Source organism: Schistocerca gregaria, chromosome 1 (genome assembly GCF_023897955.1).
Source record: "Schistocerca gregaria isolate iqSchGreg1 chromosome 1, iqSchGreg1.2, whole genome shotgun sequence".
Lineage (NCBI taxonomy): Eukaryota > Metazoa > Arthropoda > Insecta > Orthoptera > Acrididae > Schistocerca > Schistocerca gregaria.
Window position 1 is genome coordinate 328,493,534 of NC_064920.1, and position 16,514 is coordinate 328,510,047.

The following is a 16,514-nucleotide window of genomic DNA, read 5'->3' on the forward strand; positions in this document are numbered from 1 at the left end:
TTGCAGGATACGTCCAGGACCTGTCCTCTCTGCACTTCACGGCGTACATGCCGCCCAAGGCGGACCGCACGGAGCTGGTGGAATGCGCCGGCCCCGGCGCGCTGTACCCCGCCACGTCGCTGCCCTCCGCCCCCGGGTCCGCCTCCGCTTCTGCAGTGCCAGTGCCGCAGCCGCAGCCGCCGCCGGCCGCCGGGGCGCCGCCACCCTGCTACGCCGTGCTGCAGACCGCCGCCGAGGCGCGCCGCCTGCGGGACCTCGCAGCAGCCGACAGGAGGTCCTGGCTGCCTGACCACCACGCCGTCCCGCCTCCGCCTCCGCCGCCCACGACGACGCGGCAGCCCTCGCCACCTCCGCCGCCTCTTCCGCCGCCGCCTCCGCCGCACCAGCCGTCACCCGCGCCTCTCCCTCTCCGCAAGTCTCTAGCCATGTGCTTCACGAGCACGGGGGCTGCCTTATCTCTGCCGCCCAAGAAGAAGGACATTTATCGGCCTTATTCGCTGGACGACAGGCCGAGCCGAACTCCGGCCGAGGAGGACCTCAGCGCGGCGCACGCGATTCTCGACCTCAGCGCGTCGACCGCCATCGCGTCTGTGGCGGAGGTTGCGACGCCCCACGCACCGCCGCCGCCGCCTCCTGTTCCTCCTGCGCCTCCCCAACAGCCGCAGCCGTCGCAGCAACACCTCTCACCGCCCGCGCCGCCACCTCAGCCGTCCGTGGAGCACCTCCAGCAGCCGGTGGCCGCCGCGACGTCGGTCATACGGACGGCGACCAAGACGGTGGCCTACACGTACGAGGCGTTCTTCGTGAGCGACGGCCGGTCCAAGCGCAAGGCGGGACTGTCGGCGCCACCGCAGGCCGCAGACCCTTCGTCGCGCCAGCGCTACACGTGCAGCGAGTGCGGCAAGCAGTACGCCACGTCGTCGAACCTGTCGCGGCACAAGCAGACGCACCGCTCGCTCGACTCGCAGGCGGCGCGCAAGTGCGTGACGTGCGGCAAGGCGTACGTGAGCATGCCGGCGCTCGCCATGCACCTGCTCACGCACAAGCTGTCGCACGCGTGCGGCGTCTGCGGGAAGCTCTTCTCGCGGCCGTGGCTGCTGCAGGGGCACCTGCGCTCGCATACCGGGGAGAAGCCCTTCGGCTGCGCGCACTGCGGCAAGGCGTTCGCCGACCGCTCCAACCTGCGCGCCCACATGCAGACGCACTCGCAGGACAAGAACTTCGCGTGCTCGCGCTGCCACAAGTCGTTCGCGCTCAAGTCCTACCTCAACAAGCACCTCGAGTCGGCGTGTCTGCGAGACTCTCCCGGCGGGGGCGGCGGGGGCGGCGGGGGCGGCGGCGTCGTGCCTGCGCCCGACGAGGCGAGCCGGCCGGGGGCGGCGGCCGCCTGCCCTCCTCTGTCGCCTCCCACGCACCACTTCCTGGCCGCGCCGCCGCTCCCCTATTCCTGTTGATCCCGACCCACTCCGCCGAGCAGGGTTTCCGAAACGTCACGCTCCGTGAGCGCTAATACCACAAACAAAACAGAGTGGTTGTCGTGTCTGTAACCACCGGCAGCGAATATGGCTGCATACGGTGCACAGATCATTCCGTGACCGACACTTAGAGGCACAGAACGTAGAAATTGCTGCCGCACACATGTTTTAATCGAGGAAAGATTTTATTTTTACCTATGCGGCTAGCTTCGTCAAAACTGCATTGACGCAATATATTTTCAGCATGTTAATAACGCCTGCACAGAGTCGGCTAACATGATCTGTGGACTGTACGTTACACGTCCTCTCAGAGTCCTTTTCTTCTTTCCAATCATCAGATATTCTTTATAATGTCAGCAAACCATCTTCTTGATAAACGAGCAACAATGAAGCATACTAAAGCCACCTCATTCAGTTCTGCAATTTATGTACCAACCCGCGGCGTAACTTTCCCCACCAACAAACACCACTAGCATAAAGTGACGGTTTATCCAAGTCACTAAAAAAATGTACCTATTTTCTAGTCGTGACTAGTCACTGTACTGATAGTACAACACGTTTCGGAAGCCCTGAAACAGACATCGGCTAAATAGTCAGCAGTGTAATCTGCACACTCTTGTCTAGTCTATTTATCTATACAGTTAAGATACGTTGAAACTACAATCAAGTTCGTTAGTCATCCTGCACGCGCCTAGAAGGGAAAGCTTCATTACGTTAGTGATGTTTGTAAATAGCCAGCGTTCCTCGGACGCTCAGTTTATGCAGTTGTTTCCTTATTCTGGCTGTCAGATATTCTTACAGTTGAACATATATATAAATATATATACATACATAAATAGTGCACAAAATTATCAGCTCTTTTCACAAGCATTACTAGCTGTAAAATCAGCAACTTAATAGACACCATAATTTTGTACCAAATTTATGAAACATCAGTCCTATTATTTGCACAGCAAATGGGAAAACGAGTTAATTTTTATGATCACGTTTATAAGCATAAGAAATGTTTTCCCATGCTGAATTCCTTACAGACTCTTTCCTTCAAGTAAAGCAGAAGAAGCTTCTTTTCTATACTTTTGTAAATCAAAGATTTGCTGGATGCGCATAGTACATAAAATGCCTGAAATATATTTTATATTGGATTTTAAAGAAATGTAAAATTTTTACACTTAGTACAGCGACATCCCTCCCTGAAGTAGTTCAAACCGGAGGCCTTTCTGGCATTGAGAAGTACCTATTTGTTATAAGTTTATAAGTGATTAGAAGCTTAGGGATATACGAGACAAGTAGATCACTGACTAATGCCAGATAGTGGATCATCCTTTATGTTGACGTAAAAGATTTAGTTGAACGTTTCAAGAAAGTTTCACACAAGGAACGAAGTGTTTCACATACAACGAAATGTAATTTTAAAATGTACACATTAGAAGTGTAGGCTGGCTAGGAAATACTGTTACAAATGAGTTAGTGAGAAGAGTCTAGTCACTGATGAATAACTGATGAAATGAGTCATCACTGCTAAGCCATATACACCGTTCCAGAAGTAAGCCTGTTAGACTGCACTGTTAGCATTAAATATAGTATAGAGTTTTTAAGCGAACACTGTGTATACCTAATTCAGTGAGTTTATAGTTAACTACTAGGATATGCAAAACAAAATATAATTGACCCTTGGCGGGAATACCAAGTGACACAAGTCCGACCACACACAGTTTATAAGAGAGAATGATATTTATTATTATGTAATAATATATTAATTGATATAAAAAGTTTCACGCTCCCCTCTGGGCTTGGAACTCCAAGCCATTGCCAGTTAAGACATGTATCATAAATAATATATCGAAAAGTATTTTGCACAAGGTTTGAAATATAATGTATTTATAACATTAATATATGTTGGTACCAAAAGTTTTAAAAATTTCCGTTCGTAATACTTTTCTTTCATTTCTGGTTTTTCACAGTCGTTTTGCTTTTTGACTCGTAAATAGGCTTCATAGAGTTCGGTTTCTCCTCCATACTTAAAAACATTCCAGTTAGTAAGATGACTTCTTTGTGGCCCATAGCCACAGGACGTAGTATTCCAGACTGCATTTCAAACGAGTATTTCTTTTCCCGAAACGAATATAATACGCATAAAACACACAGTAATATTTTTGCATACAACTTGTACATAAGTCGCGTGATGTAAATGAAACAACGTAGCAGATTAGTGGAGATAGCGCCGTAAAGGTAATAACAGAGCTAGGGATATAGTGCAATATAATTGTAATCCTCATGCTGGCCACCCTCGTAGTCATTGCATGTTTTGAGAAGTGTGTGTCTTTGAGTGTCAGTGTGTGCATATGTGAGTATGCTTTTTCTATTTTCCAATTAAAGTGTATACGATTTCTCGCACTCGAGTCCGGTTCAGACCTTTATTATTTGCTTGATAGTGAGTGAGTATTAGCAAGTCTCTAATAGTCCCCCGTCAATGAAGGCATTACCAGTTAGTAACTACTATTGCAACCAGAATATAATCACGTCGAGTAATGGTTTACGTTCCGCATTTCGAATTTTTGGCTATGTGGAGTACCAGTGAGAGCAGACCCCCAAATGCACAAGAAATTATTTTCCCATAAGGCGGTTCTTGAAACGACTGAAACTTGTTTACCGGCATAGCCTTCTGCTGACTCTTCACTTGAGGGCACTTCTTCCTTGTGATGGTAAAAGTTTGAAATTGTCATCGGAGTTTCAGTAACATGCCACTCTGTATACGTCACTGAAAACTAATTTATTCGTCGTAATTTTTTGCTGATATCTGTAATCTGTTATACATTACAGTTCTGTAACTTCCTTCAAAACATGTTTTCTTCGGGAACAATTTGAAAGTAAGTCGGACTGATGATACGCGGTACAATCATGTATACTGTACTGATACGCTAGCTATTTATCTGTTACTCACACTTTCAGTTCCCAATCCATACTTCAGTCCTCTTATTTTACACTCCACCGTTAGATTTTCCATTTTCTCTACGAGCAGCCTGATGATTTCCCAGTGTTGCAGATAACATCTTCCGGTGGTGGCGAAGAGCGCAAGAATTCACCCTTCAGTCATAAGGTCATAATGGCTGCATCAGATCATCACATCTGACATTTTCCTTAGAGGGAATACGATGTCAGTTTCGGTAAACGTTCGTTTTTTGGAGAACTCAGTTATTGCGTAGATTGTGAAAAACAACGCTTTACTAATAAGGTGCATGACGCATTTTCCTCCTCGATGATGCTCAAGTTGCGACCCCATACAAAAGCAATAAACCAATCGAAAACATTGCTCCAGTTCTTAATACAACTATATCTGTAGCATCCAGTCTTCGTGATATCGCCCTTGTACTAAAACACGAAAATTTAACTCCAGTACATTTCCTATTGTTAGGCGTTTGAAATGAACAAGCAACTTACACCAAAGTTACGTCCTGTTTTCTTGTGGGCAGTCACCGAAGTTCCGTTAATGCCCTTGGAGGCCATTCCAGGAAACATTAGCATAAATTATTACAAAAGTAGTATATCTACGTGTCGTTTGCGAAAAGTGAGTTGCGCCTTAAGATAAGCTCAGAAATCAGACACGAAACGAAGAGTCTGAGGGCCTACGAGTGGCTGACACACTAAAAATGAAATGTCTTCTAGATGGCGTAGAACAAATGAAGTTCCAAAGATGTCAAAACACCTAACTTCGTAACTTCGGAAACTCCGGAAGTCGAGCAGCTGCCGCCCGACGCCTGGGATCTAGGCCTGCCGGCGCTGCCGCCAACGGCAAGTAGGCTCTCCTCCCCTAGGGCCCGGCTGCGCACAGTAATTGTACTGCTGGTGTCGCAGATATGAGTTCCGTCCCCAGAGCCCGTCTCTCGAGATGTCAGCCGCAGCCGCAAACGCGCCCTCCCCATCCGCCAAACAGTCCTACTCGTCGATTTCTCTTTCTCCCGCAGCATCCTCGAAATCTCTGCTAAGTCCTTTCTCTCCTCTCTCGTCCGTGTTAGACGCCGACACGACTCTACAGTTCTACTCTTTCCTTTATCCCGATTGTCTTCTGTCTTACTCCATGTTTTCCTGAAATAAGTTCGCGCAAACCTCTGCAGCAGAACGCGCTCATTTTGACGTTTCAGCTGTTACCATGGCGCTCTCACGACAGGAAATTCTATTACGTTTCAATTCTACGTAGCTTCTCCCTTAATCTGCCTGTCTTAGGACTGACCATCGCCTCCTGTTCTGAACATCTTTCTTTATCTACCTGAATTTTCTTCCTCTTCTAATGTAATCCTTAATTTCAGTTCTCTTCCTATCCCCCCATTCCTTACACTTTTCCCACTATAATTCCTGTAGCAGACAATTCGTATGTAGTACTTGTCCAAGATTATTTCCTCTCTCTGACCACTTACGATAATTTTATTTGTTCCCCTATTTTATTACTTCTTCATTCTTATGTCTGTCAGTCCGCCTCACTTTAAGCGTTCTTCTCCATAGCTGCACTTTGAAACCTTCTATACATCTTCCTTCTTTCTTTTTAACTGTCCGTCATTCATTGCTGTATAACAATACACTCCAGACATGTTGTTGTTGTGGTCTTCAGTCCAGAGACTGATTTGATGCAGCTCTCCATGCTACTCTAACGTGTGCAAGCTTCTTCATCTCCCAGTACCTACTGCAACCTACATCCTTTTGAATCTGTTTAGTGTATTCATCTCTTGGTCTCCCTCTACGAATTTTACCTTCCACACTGCCCTCCAAAGCTAAATTGGTGATCCCTTGATGCCTCAGAATATGCCCTGCCAACCGATCCCTTCTTCTAGTCAAGTTGTGCCACAAATTCCTCTTCTCTCCAATTCTATCCAATACCTCCTCATCAGCCATGTTATCTACCAATCTAATCTTCAGTATTCTTCTGTAACACCACATATCGAAAGCTTCTATTCTCTTCTTGTCATAACATTTAGCAAATATTTTCCTCAGATCCATTGAAATTGTTCTAGATATTACTAAATGCTTCACCTTTTCAAATGCTCTCTTTCTCATAGATATTCTCCACCTAATTTCTTCTGTGCAGCCTCCATTCCAAGCCACAGATACAGGAAGGATTTAACTTATTCTGTCTCTTAAACCTGTCTAGGAATATGTTAACTGGAGCTTCCTTCATGCTTATTATCATCACTTCTGTCTTTCCTATATCTTCGTTCCATAGTTCTTGCTCCTTCTTGCAGTGCTCATGAACATCTTCTGCAGCTTCACTTCTAAGCACTGCTTCACCATCTGCGTATTTTATAGTCTTTATTCTTTCTCCTCGAATTATAATGCCTCTCTCATCATCTATGGCCTTATCTACCTGTTCCTCTCCAAGTAATAATATTCAGTCGTGTCGGTGGCAGTGAACAACCTTGCGTTAGACCCCCTCCAGTACTCATCTGTTCCATCTCCTTATTCTCTACTGTAACCGTCACTTTTTCCTTTGTATACACGCCTTTTATTAACCACTTATCCTTCCAATCTGTACCCCCGTCTTTTACAATTCTCAGCAGTACATCCCAATTGACTCTATTGGAAGCCTTCTCCCGGTCTATAAAAGAAATATACTCAGCCTTGCTCATTTCTATCATTCTTTCTTCAATCATCCTCAGTGTGCAGCAAGCAACATTTCTACACCCAACTGTTTTTCGGCACTGTCATATAAAATAAAATCAAAATTGTTCCAAAACCCAGATTCACTGAGGCAGACAGTACTCTGTTTTGTGCGTTTCCTCCAACGACACAGTACTGATACATTTTAAAGTTTATTTACATATAAAGACATTTAACTAGAGTTATCAAGTTTTCCGTTTTACACCAAGCAAAATTTACGCGTTCTTCTAAGTCTAATATGAAGTAGCAGTCATTAACCAGAAGATGAGAAGTACCTCTCCACGCTAGTCTACCTCGGGCAATATTTTCCGTATCTGCATAACTGCTCACCCAACCTCTATTCGGACATGAATGCTGGGTTGAAGTCATCACCTGTCTCTAAAAATATCAGCTGACCTCCCCCCAGCCTCACACCATCGCTTTCACTCCTCTCCCGCAACGAACTAACTACGTTTTGATGATTATGGACGTGTCCAAACCACCTACACTCTCTTTTTGTCAAGTTGTGCCAAGCAACATTTCTGTTCCCAGTTCTAATCAGTTACTGGATCTTCCCGTTTAATTTTCTGCAGCAACTCATTTCAAAAGCTTCTACCCTTTTCATCTTTCTATCTGATTATGATTCCCTTGGAATGAAAATCAGAAACTGCCAACCCAAATGGTGAAAGTGAAAGCAGACTTATTCCTAGTTATTGTCATATTTCTTCAGCAGTTTTTCTCTGTACTTGGTTTTTGGAGTACGTGTAGAGCGCATCTGTATATTTGATCGAACTGAAAAAAACTGTAAAAAAGAAAAGATACCAATTTCAGCCCTGCGTCTAGCAGCACGAACATCAAAATGCAGAGGACTTTGTGGTGCTATTTTTGAACATTAGATGGTAGAGGGAAACTGACAACAGACGTAACAAATATAGACCTGCCAATACACCATCACCCTCTTCCTGCCTACTAGTTGCATCTCACAACAACCGAATGTCGGACAGAGTTAAGAAAGGACATTTCGCTTTCTGACTGGTCCGTACTGTAAAGTATAAATATTCGTCTGCTTCCTTCTCAAAATCCGTTGTGTACATAGCCACGCTGTGCAAGCGATCCAGCTCAGATGCAGGTGAGGGTACCAATATATATATATAAAAAAAGAAGTACGTGGAAGCGATACGTAAATTCTAGGCTCAGGCTAGGAGCTATTTCCCGTAGCACAGATATTTCCGAGATAAATGCGGGGAGTCCTTAGAATTTTTCCTGTGTTAACGCAGCAGTCCCCCGGAGCGTAATCCGAGATTACAGACACCGCAGCAACAAGAGCTCCGAGGGATAAGCTGGGACTTGTCCGTTGGGAAAGTGTGATAGCGCATGTGTGTGTGTGTGATAGCGCATGTGTGTGTGTGTGTGTGTGTGTGTGTGTGTGTGTGTGTGTGTGAGAGTGTGTGTGTGTGAGTGTGTGAGTGTGTGTGTGTGAGTGTGTGTGTGTGTGTGAGTGTAAGCTCCCGTACGTAGTTGCACGCTCCGGGCTATCCCGAAAGGAATGGCCGGACCTCCCCCTTTTTTACCCGCCCCCTACGGAAAGCGAAGTTCTTTTGTCAAGATCTAACCCGCGGCTCCAATAAAACGCAGGCTGGTGGTTTTCGGCTGGCGAGGTAGAAAAAGAAAACGGAAAGAAGCGAGGAAAGAAGGAAACCCAAGGGGCAAGGGGTAGGCCGAGCCGCCCCCACGCCGGGGGATGTTTTCGCAGCGACCACTTCTGCTGCGGCCGCATAATGGCCCCGCCGGGAATTGCCCGCAACCCCAGACCACCAGAAAATATCCCACCACCCTCTCCTGGACTGTGCTGTGTCTCACGTGGACAGAGAGCTGTTCTCCATTTTACCACATCCTCACGCCTCACACTCATATTCATTTCGACGAAAATGTTACAGACTTTCGTTTTCTCAAAGAGATATTCTAAGGAAGTTATCCCGTTAAGAATTCACACCCTATTGTGTGTTCTGAAGTATGGAATTACCGGTTGTTGTGGTCTTCTGTTCTAAGAAAGGTGTCATGCAGTTTTCTACGCGATCTTTTCTCTGCAACGCTCTTCATCTCTACATAACTACTGCACTCTACAGCCATTTGTACTTGTTTACAAGTTTGGTCTAACTCTACAATTTTTACAGCTCCCCCCCCCCCCCCCCCCGCGCCCCCTCGCGCCCCGCACTCCACCATCCCACCCCCAAACAATTCCTTCCATTACTCAATGCCTCATAATTTCGCCTATCACCCTATATCCCTCCATTTACTTATCCTGTGCCAACAGTTTATTTTCTGCCATACGTGATAAGTTCCTTCCCTTTAGTTGACCTCCCACCTACTTGGCAGCATTCTTCTGTGGCGGCATATTTCGAAAGCTTCTATTGTCTTTTTCCCTGTTTACAGTTCATGGTTCACTCTAATGTAAAGCTGCATTCCGAGCAAATACTTGCTAAATGACTTCCTAATACTTAACACATTCGTGCTGGCTTGTACCAATAGTGGCTCACACTCGACTATCCCATCGGGTGGCACATACCGTCGATACTTCGCGCTCAACAATCCCATTCGGCAGCATGTAAGACCGGTAACTCACACTCGACCATCCCATCAAGCGGCATACACCACTGGTGGTTCGTGCTCAACAATCCCATTGGCCGGCATGTACGACCACTGAATCGCACTCGAATATTCTATCGGATGGCCCATATCACTAGTGGTTCTTGCTCAACAATCCCATAGGGCAGCATACAGCACTTGACTATTTCCATCCGGCAGTACATACCACCGGTGGTTCACTCTCAAAAATCCTATTGTAATACCAGTGGTTCTCAGTCGTTTATCTCATGGGGAGGCACTTGTCACTACTGGTTAATCCTTGACAATCCTATCGTTCGGTAGGCACCATGGGTGGTTCACACTGCCTCAATTATGCTACAAGCTATACATAACATGTAATGTACTCCTTATCAACTAGGAGCTACGAAAAGCAGTGAATACAATTTTGTGTCGACCTTCAATGACAGGGTTTTCTGAACGAATGAGATATCAGTATCAGATAATACGTGGCTAATTTAGTGTAAAATTTTTATTATATCTTTTTTTATGGATTTAAACCGAAGGTCAATATATTAATGCAGCCAGGTTACTTGTATATATCCGACGCCCTTCAGTGAGGAGAGGAAAAGCAGTGCCGCCACATGAAGTAAATCATGGATACAAGCGCGCCACACAGAAGGAGCACAATAGTCAGTGCCAGTGCGGACGTGTTACATTTCTGTTCAATGCTAGTAAAATATTTTTTCAGCCAACCTTTTCTTGCCGTTGCCAGCCTGTATTTTATATCATCTTTACTCAGGCCACCGTGAGTTATTTCGCTGCCTTAATGACAAAACACGCCCATTAATTCTACTGTCTAATTTTCTAATGTAGTTTCTTCAGAAATTTTTACTTTTATTTGCGTTCATCTTAAAACTTCGTTTAGAGAAGTACTTTTCCATCCAAACCGTACAGTTTTTTATTTCTCGTTGAATATTCATTTACTTTTTCTATATCTACATGGTTTCCTTTGCAGTTTGCTCAGTACAAAGATTGAGTAATATGGGGTCAGGCTATATAACCTTAGTATCTCTTAATATCCTTCGACCCCAGTCAACAGTTCGTTTTACGTATACTTTATTGACACACTTTCGCTCCCTGCAATTTACCTCTAACAGCTTCAAAATCGTGACGACAGTTTTTATGGTACACCTACGAGAAATGAAAAGCGCTGTAAATACAAAACACACTTCAGTGAGAGGTAATTGCAATTTCATGAAGAGTTCCGTATATGACAGTAAGTTTGTCGATAAATAGTACCCGCCATTTTGCTCAGTATTACCTGTTGCAAACTGTGTAACGGTGTACTGGACAGTTTACGATGTGTTATAAATATTTAATGGTTCATGTTTCATCAAGAATCCGGTAACTTTTCCTTCTCGACTCGTCGAGTCTTGTCCTTCTCATCTTTCAGGAACTAGCCAAAACAGTAATGCTGTTAACTGGACAGTATGACTTTCCCCCATCGCTGAAGTCTCGACATTTACACAAGTAGCAGTTACTGTGACGTATCGAGTGAAAACAGAGATACCTTCATTGTGTGCCTTTCGTCACGCAATATCAAGCAAGTAGTAGGTCGACAACACCGGACTGGGGCGGATCGGACGAGTGTGTTCTCTAGTCAGGCGGGGTGTCCGCCGAAAGAATACAGTGGTGGTACCGCTGCTCCGACCAAATACTACGAAGGATCTGGCCAAACAACGCGGCAGACAGTTCGTTCTCCATTCCCCAATTCTAGAGTGGCCGTTGGTAGTGCAACATACTGTTTTTCTCTTCAACATCTCAGCTGTCGAGTTCGTGAGGTCTTTATAACGCCAATACGCTGAAGTGTTGTGAACCATGTGAAATGAGAATCACAATCCGTTGCAAAACTTGCCCTTTTTTTTGGGGGGAATTGTTCGAACGGTCTTCGTGATCCCAGTTGCAATAGAGCTTCTTGTTCCAGTTCAAAGATGCCTCCACTCAGAAAAGCGTAGTTTTTAAGTAATATGTACATACTTTCTTCGCAGAAACAGTCACGCATCTAGTCTTCACGCACCATAGTCAATTAAAGTATACATGCGTTGCACTAGCGTTACCAAACCTACACCGAGATTCAACAAGAGTTTAAAATTTTACGTAGTAGTTTTCCTAGCCTTTATTGTCCCATTACTAGGTGCACACGGATCCTACACACAAAGCTTTGCTCTTTAAGACATTAGGAATAAATCAAAAGAAATGTTTTGACGTTTAGCAGATACCAAATACCGCGTGCCTCGAATGAAATTGATGTATGCAAAATGGAGAGCAATAATTTTGTAGCAATAATCGTAAAGCAATAAAATTGTTAAATAACTCATCATAGTTCATACATCGAAGTTTAATAGGTGAGTGTTCAGACATCGAGTTACTGTGATAACAATACTCCCTCTAATTGTAGCGTTCATTGTAGGGTTTCTCACAGCAATAGTATGACACCAGCAATATTTAAACAACCGGATTCTCCGTTTTGAATAACATTATACACCAGTAAAAAATCGTTTACTTGATTACTACCGTCTCTTGGCTACATTTCATAGCCACCACGTGTTACCGCTTGATATTACAACTCGGATTATTATCTAGTCAAAAACGCCGCACAGCGTGTAGGTTAGGTGATTTTAATACTCCACTTTGTTCAGATACGCTACAGTAACGGCAGAACTCTTGTTGAATTGTGGCCAAAGTACTTAACACGGTAGTAATGTGCAGTGTGTGTGTGTGTGTGTGTGTGTGTGTGTGTGTGTGTGTGTGTGTGTGTGTGTGTGTATGTGAGTGAGTGGGATGCAAGCGAGCGAAACGTCGCACGGCGTCCACATTGTTTATGGTATGTACTCTGTTTTATAGCATTTCACTGACAGAAACTGGGGCGGCAGGAGAGCTGCGAGAAGCTCTCCCTCATACCTGGGCCACAACAGTAGCCAAAAGTAGCAAAAGTAGCCAGTAGTTCGGCTGTGTTTCCAGTAATCTCGTACTGTACGTTCAGTGATCTGAATTCGCATCCATACCGCGGTTTTATTCAAAGAACAACGAGGTCTCATAGACTTTTGCTTCAAAATTAGCAGTTAACGTGCCTGTCGTATATATAAGACTTAGTTCTGCAGTTTAGTAGCGTAACAAACAACGAATTCAAGAAACAGTACTTCGCACGTATTGACAAAGCAATAATTTTCAAACTGAACGTTAGGAACGTTTAGGGTAGACAGAAATATTTTGTATCAGAATTCCTAGAAAATCAAGTTCGACAATGTTTTAGGAGTGACTTCTTTTACACACTGTTAGATGTTTTAGTATGTACTGTAATTGTGATTTCATCAGCACTCGAAGCAAGAATTATCGAGCAGATTAGCAATAAAAATAAACGTCATATTATTGTCATCTCGCTCCAGATGGGCTTAAGGCAAATGAAATCATGTTTCCCTGTCTTTCAGTTTCATGATAATAAGACACATTATAATGAAATATGGTGATATGATTTGAAGTTGTCAACCACATTGTTATCTTTGAGTATTCGTCCCAATAGGCAGGTCGACTGTTGCAAACTTAACGCCGACAGGGCAAAGGTATAAAGGAAGGGCCTCCCGCGGTTCTTCGTATTTCGCTTCCAGGAGAATGTCAGGTATTCACAAGCAATAATAATGTAGTTGGGCCGAGAAGAAGAAATTATAGACAGTCATTTGAAAATGATATTTATGTAAGAGACTCAAAGAAGGCCCATATAAATAAGATTATAGCAATATAGACCGAACTATATATACAAATAAATTATTTAATTCAGTAATGATTATAGAAAAATCAGTAAAAATTTAAACCATAAAAATATTAAGCGCCATAAGCTTTGCAACGAAAATATAGTTTTAAAAAAGAACTTAGACGATATTCATACAGAATGGACTGATAGGGTAGGCGGCCTCTAGAGGTAAAAGTTCCAAACTAAAAAAGGTAGTCTAAAGCGAAGTCAAACTGCTTCTAGCATAAGACTTTTTAATATTCTTCCGTTTGAGTTACACTTCGCGAGTGCCAATAGGAAAGCGAATTTTTGTTTAAGGTGAATTAGAGGAGATATATAGCTTCTTTACCTACTTTTAATCATATTCAGCAGTTCAGCGCATATTTCATATGGAAGCAGTATCACTCTTAAAAACTTCTGCACTGCCTTAATAAAATATTATATCTAATACAGTAAGAAGAACTGCCGTCGACTTGAATCGATATTTATTGATCATCAGAGTACGTAGCCTTTAGTTTCGCTTAGGGTAAGGCTGTTAGCGCAAGCAATCGCTTTTCTTTCACGAAATACTCCTCCCGACTTGTCATAGTTTGAAAATCTACCTCTTACGAGTCCCCTTTGCTCAGTTTAGTCCCAACTACTACGTCGCATCTCTCGCCATCTCGAACCACCATAATGGTCCATTAGTCAATAACTCTCCACCCACGCTTATAGCATCCGCTACTGAAATTATTAAAACACTTAGAGCAAATAAATGCTAAGTATACCGCTAAGCCTTTTACAATCTTGAGAAAAAAAGTTGTATCCCCTGTGCAAGCAGTGTTTCCTTGCGGGTTCTGGAGGCCGAATGTGATGTGTAGAGCGGAAAGACTCCTAGCACTGTCTTGCGGTGTAAACTGTACGTAAACAGCAATGACGAGCTAGCAGCAGCTTATGCGCATCCACTCCGGACTTCATTTTCTTTTGTGAGTAAGAATTTCAATATGCTGAGACTAGCTGACAATTACCTTTGTTATTTTCTTACAAAAAAAAACTGAATCGAACTAGTCAAATGATAACTGTCTAAATATTTTTGAAACTTTTTTCTTGTAAGTATATATTTCTCTCAAATGTATTTTATTGTATATTATTTATGTGTTGTATCTTCTGTGAATGTTCACAATATTCTAGTATTCTTGTTGTATTCACTATTGTCAAATTCCTAGTCATCATTTGAGAAGACATGTGTTTTTTGCAGTACAGTGTTGTTCTGTCGCGTGTTATTGTAGCATGTATTGAGTGTAAAATCGTACGTAAGCCCTGCCTTTTCAGCGGATTCCTTTTCATTGTCGACTGAAATGTGTTTTTTTAATCTTTTTTTTTCATTTCGCATGTGAGTAAATTGTAAGAACTTGTTTGTGTGCCGTCGCGAGACGGCCAGTTGTGTATGTTCGAGAGAACACGAAGAGCAACCAGAAAGGAAACTGCCCTGAATAAAGTGAGCCGCAAAAGCCGCGAGGCGGGGCGGCCCAGCTCAAGTCTGCGATATCTGATATACCTAGCAAGTTGGACTCTGACCCACTACCCACAGCGGCTGATGTCGACCGCTGATCATATTGTACTGCATTTGCAAGACACTACATAGCGAATTTTGTAATATATTTTCGTAATAAATAGTGTAGAAAAGACTCAGTGTTTTCTTTTGTTCCTTACCACGACTACCAACTACAAATAGTGTTACGGATATAAGAGCAAATATTGTGATCATGGTACCTCAATACATACCCACTCCAGTGTATCAGTTGCTTTTCCTCTGCGTCAAACAGTCTTCCTACAAACACGTCACATAATTTACTGCCTGATGTTTTCTGCCCAGTTGTAATACACCACTATGTGGACTACGCTTTTCAGCGAAGAGTAACGGTTTTACGTCTACGCGTCCACATTTCAATATGTGACATGCTGCCCACGGGAAAATATGAGCATTAATGACCCGTACTTGAAGGTACTACGAAAACCTAAAGACACACTACATTTAATAGCTGTAATTATTAGCCCGTAAACGAAGTAAATCCAGGTGTAATGTTGATCAGTACAATCAAAATATCTGCACTTATAACCCTCACAACATGTATATCGTAGATGCACAATATTCTGCTAAGGACAGCTATACTGACATATTCTTCTACTTCAATTTATGTCACTAAAGATAATTCCACATGACACTTTTTTCCATACACACATTTCAAGTACGTACTTGGGATATGCTTTGCTTAAAGGCATTCAACATGTGACAGAAAGCTAAATGTTACATTTTAATTATTACAATTTGTCTAGTTTATAGCAGGTCTGTTCGCAGTTGCCCAGCTGGGTTAACGGCTCTGCATTGCGTAATATCAATTGATTCATTATTTCCTGCCATTCTGATGCACACACACACAAGAACGACACATTTCAAATCTACACTCATTCCATAAGATAGTCCCAAAGCCACAATGTCGAGTGTAAATAGAAAGTACTTCGAGAATGTATTGTTTTGTTTACAGAAATATTGTGTAAAACCACTAGTATTAAACAACCTTCAGTATAACAGGGGATACTTTCACTATACAGACTATTTTTTAATTTACCGCAGATACAAGTCCTTGCCAGTATTAAGTGGACAATCAGTGCTCATTGTGTCAAATAATTACATGAAATGGATTCATTACAACACCAAGAAAATACTACTGTCCTCCTCCGTCTCTTTAAGTAACGTCTGAAATGCCTTTCTCAGTACTCATTTTCAAGGATATCACTATTCAGTGTTCTTTGCGTTATACAGGAGTCACTTACTTTAGTATTCACTTCTATTTGACGAGTACCCGCAAGGTGACATTTTGTTCAGTGCTTGCTGTCTTAAAATATACCAATGAGGTCGCAAAGGAAAAAAAGGTTTTTTTGTATCGAAATGTGACTTATACCACGTAAAATATTACCTGTGTAGCAATTGAAGCTTCCGGAATTGCTCTAAATCAAGTAATCAAATCTCCAGCATTTCCCCCAGGAGCAGGCGCCTGTCT

The 16,514-nt window shown here is 43.3% G+C and overlaps 1 protein-coding gene across 2 annotated transcripts in view; it reads left to right on the forward strand.

Moving 5' to 3' along the window:
- The window catches only part of LOC126344021 (transcriptional repressor scratch 1-like), a 131,288-nt gene extending 116,148 nt beyond the window's left edge, over positions 1–15,140 (forward strand). For both annotated transcript variants that reach the window (XM_050001987.1, XM_050001988.1), the window contains exon 2: positions 7–15,140. In XM_050001987.1, coding sequence (XP_049857944.1) covers positions 48–1,454 — 1,407 coding nt within the window. In that variant the 5' untranslated portion in view covers positions 7–47 and the 3' untranslated portion in view covers positions 1,455–15,140. The remainder of the gene's footprint in view (positions 1–6) is intronic.
- Positions 15,141–16,514: the final 1,374 nt, after the last annotated feature.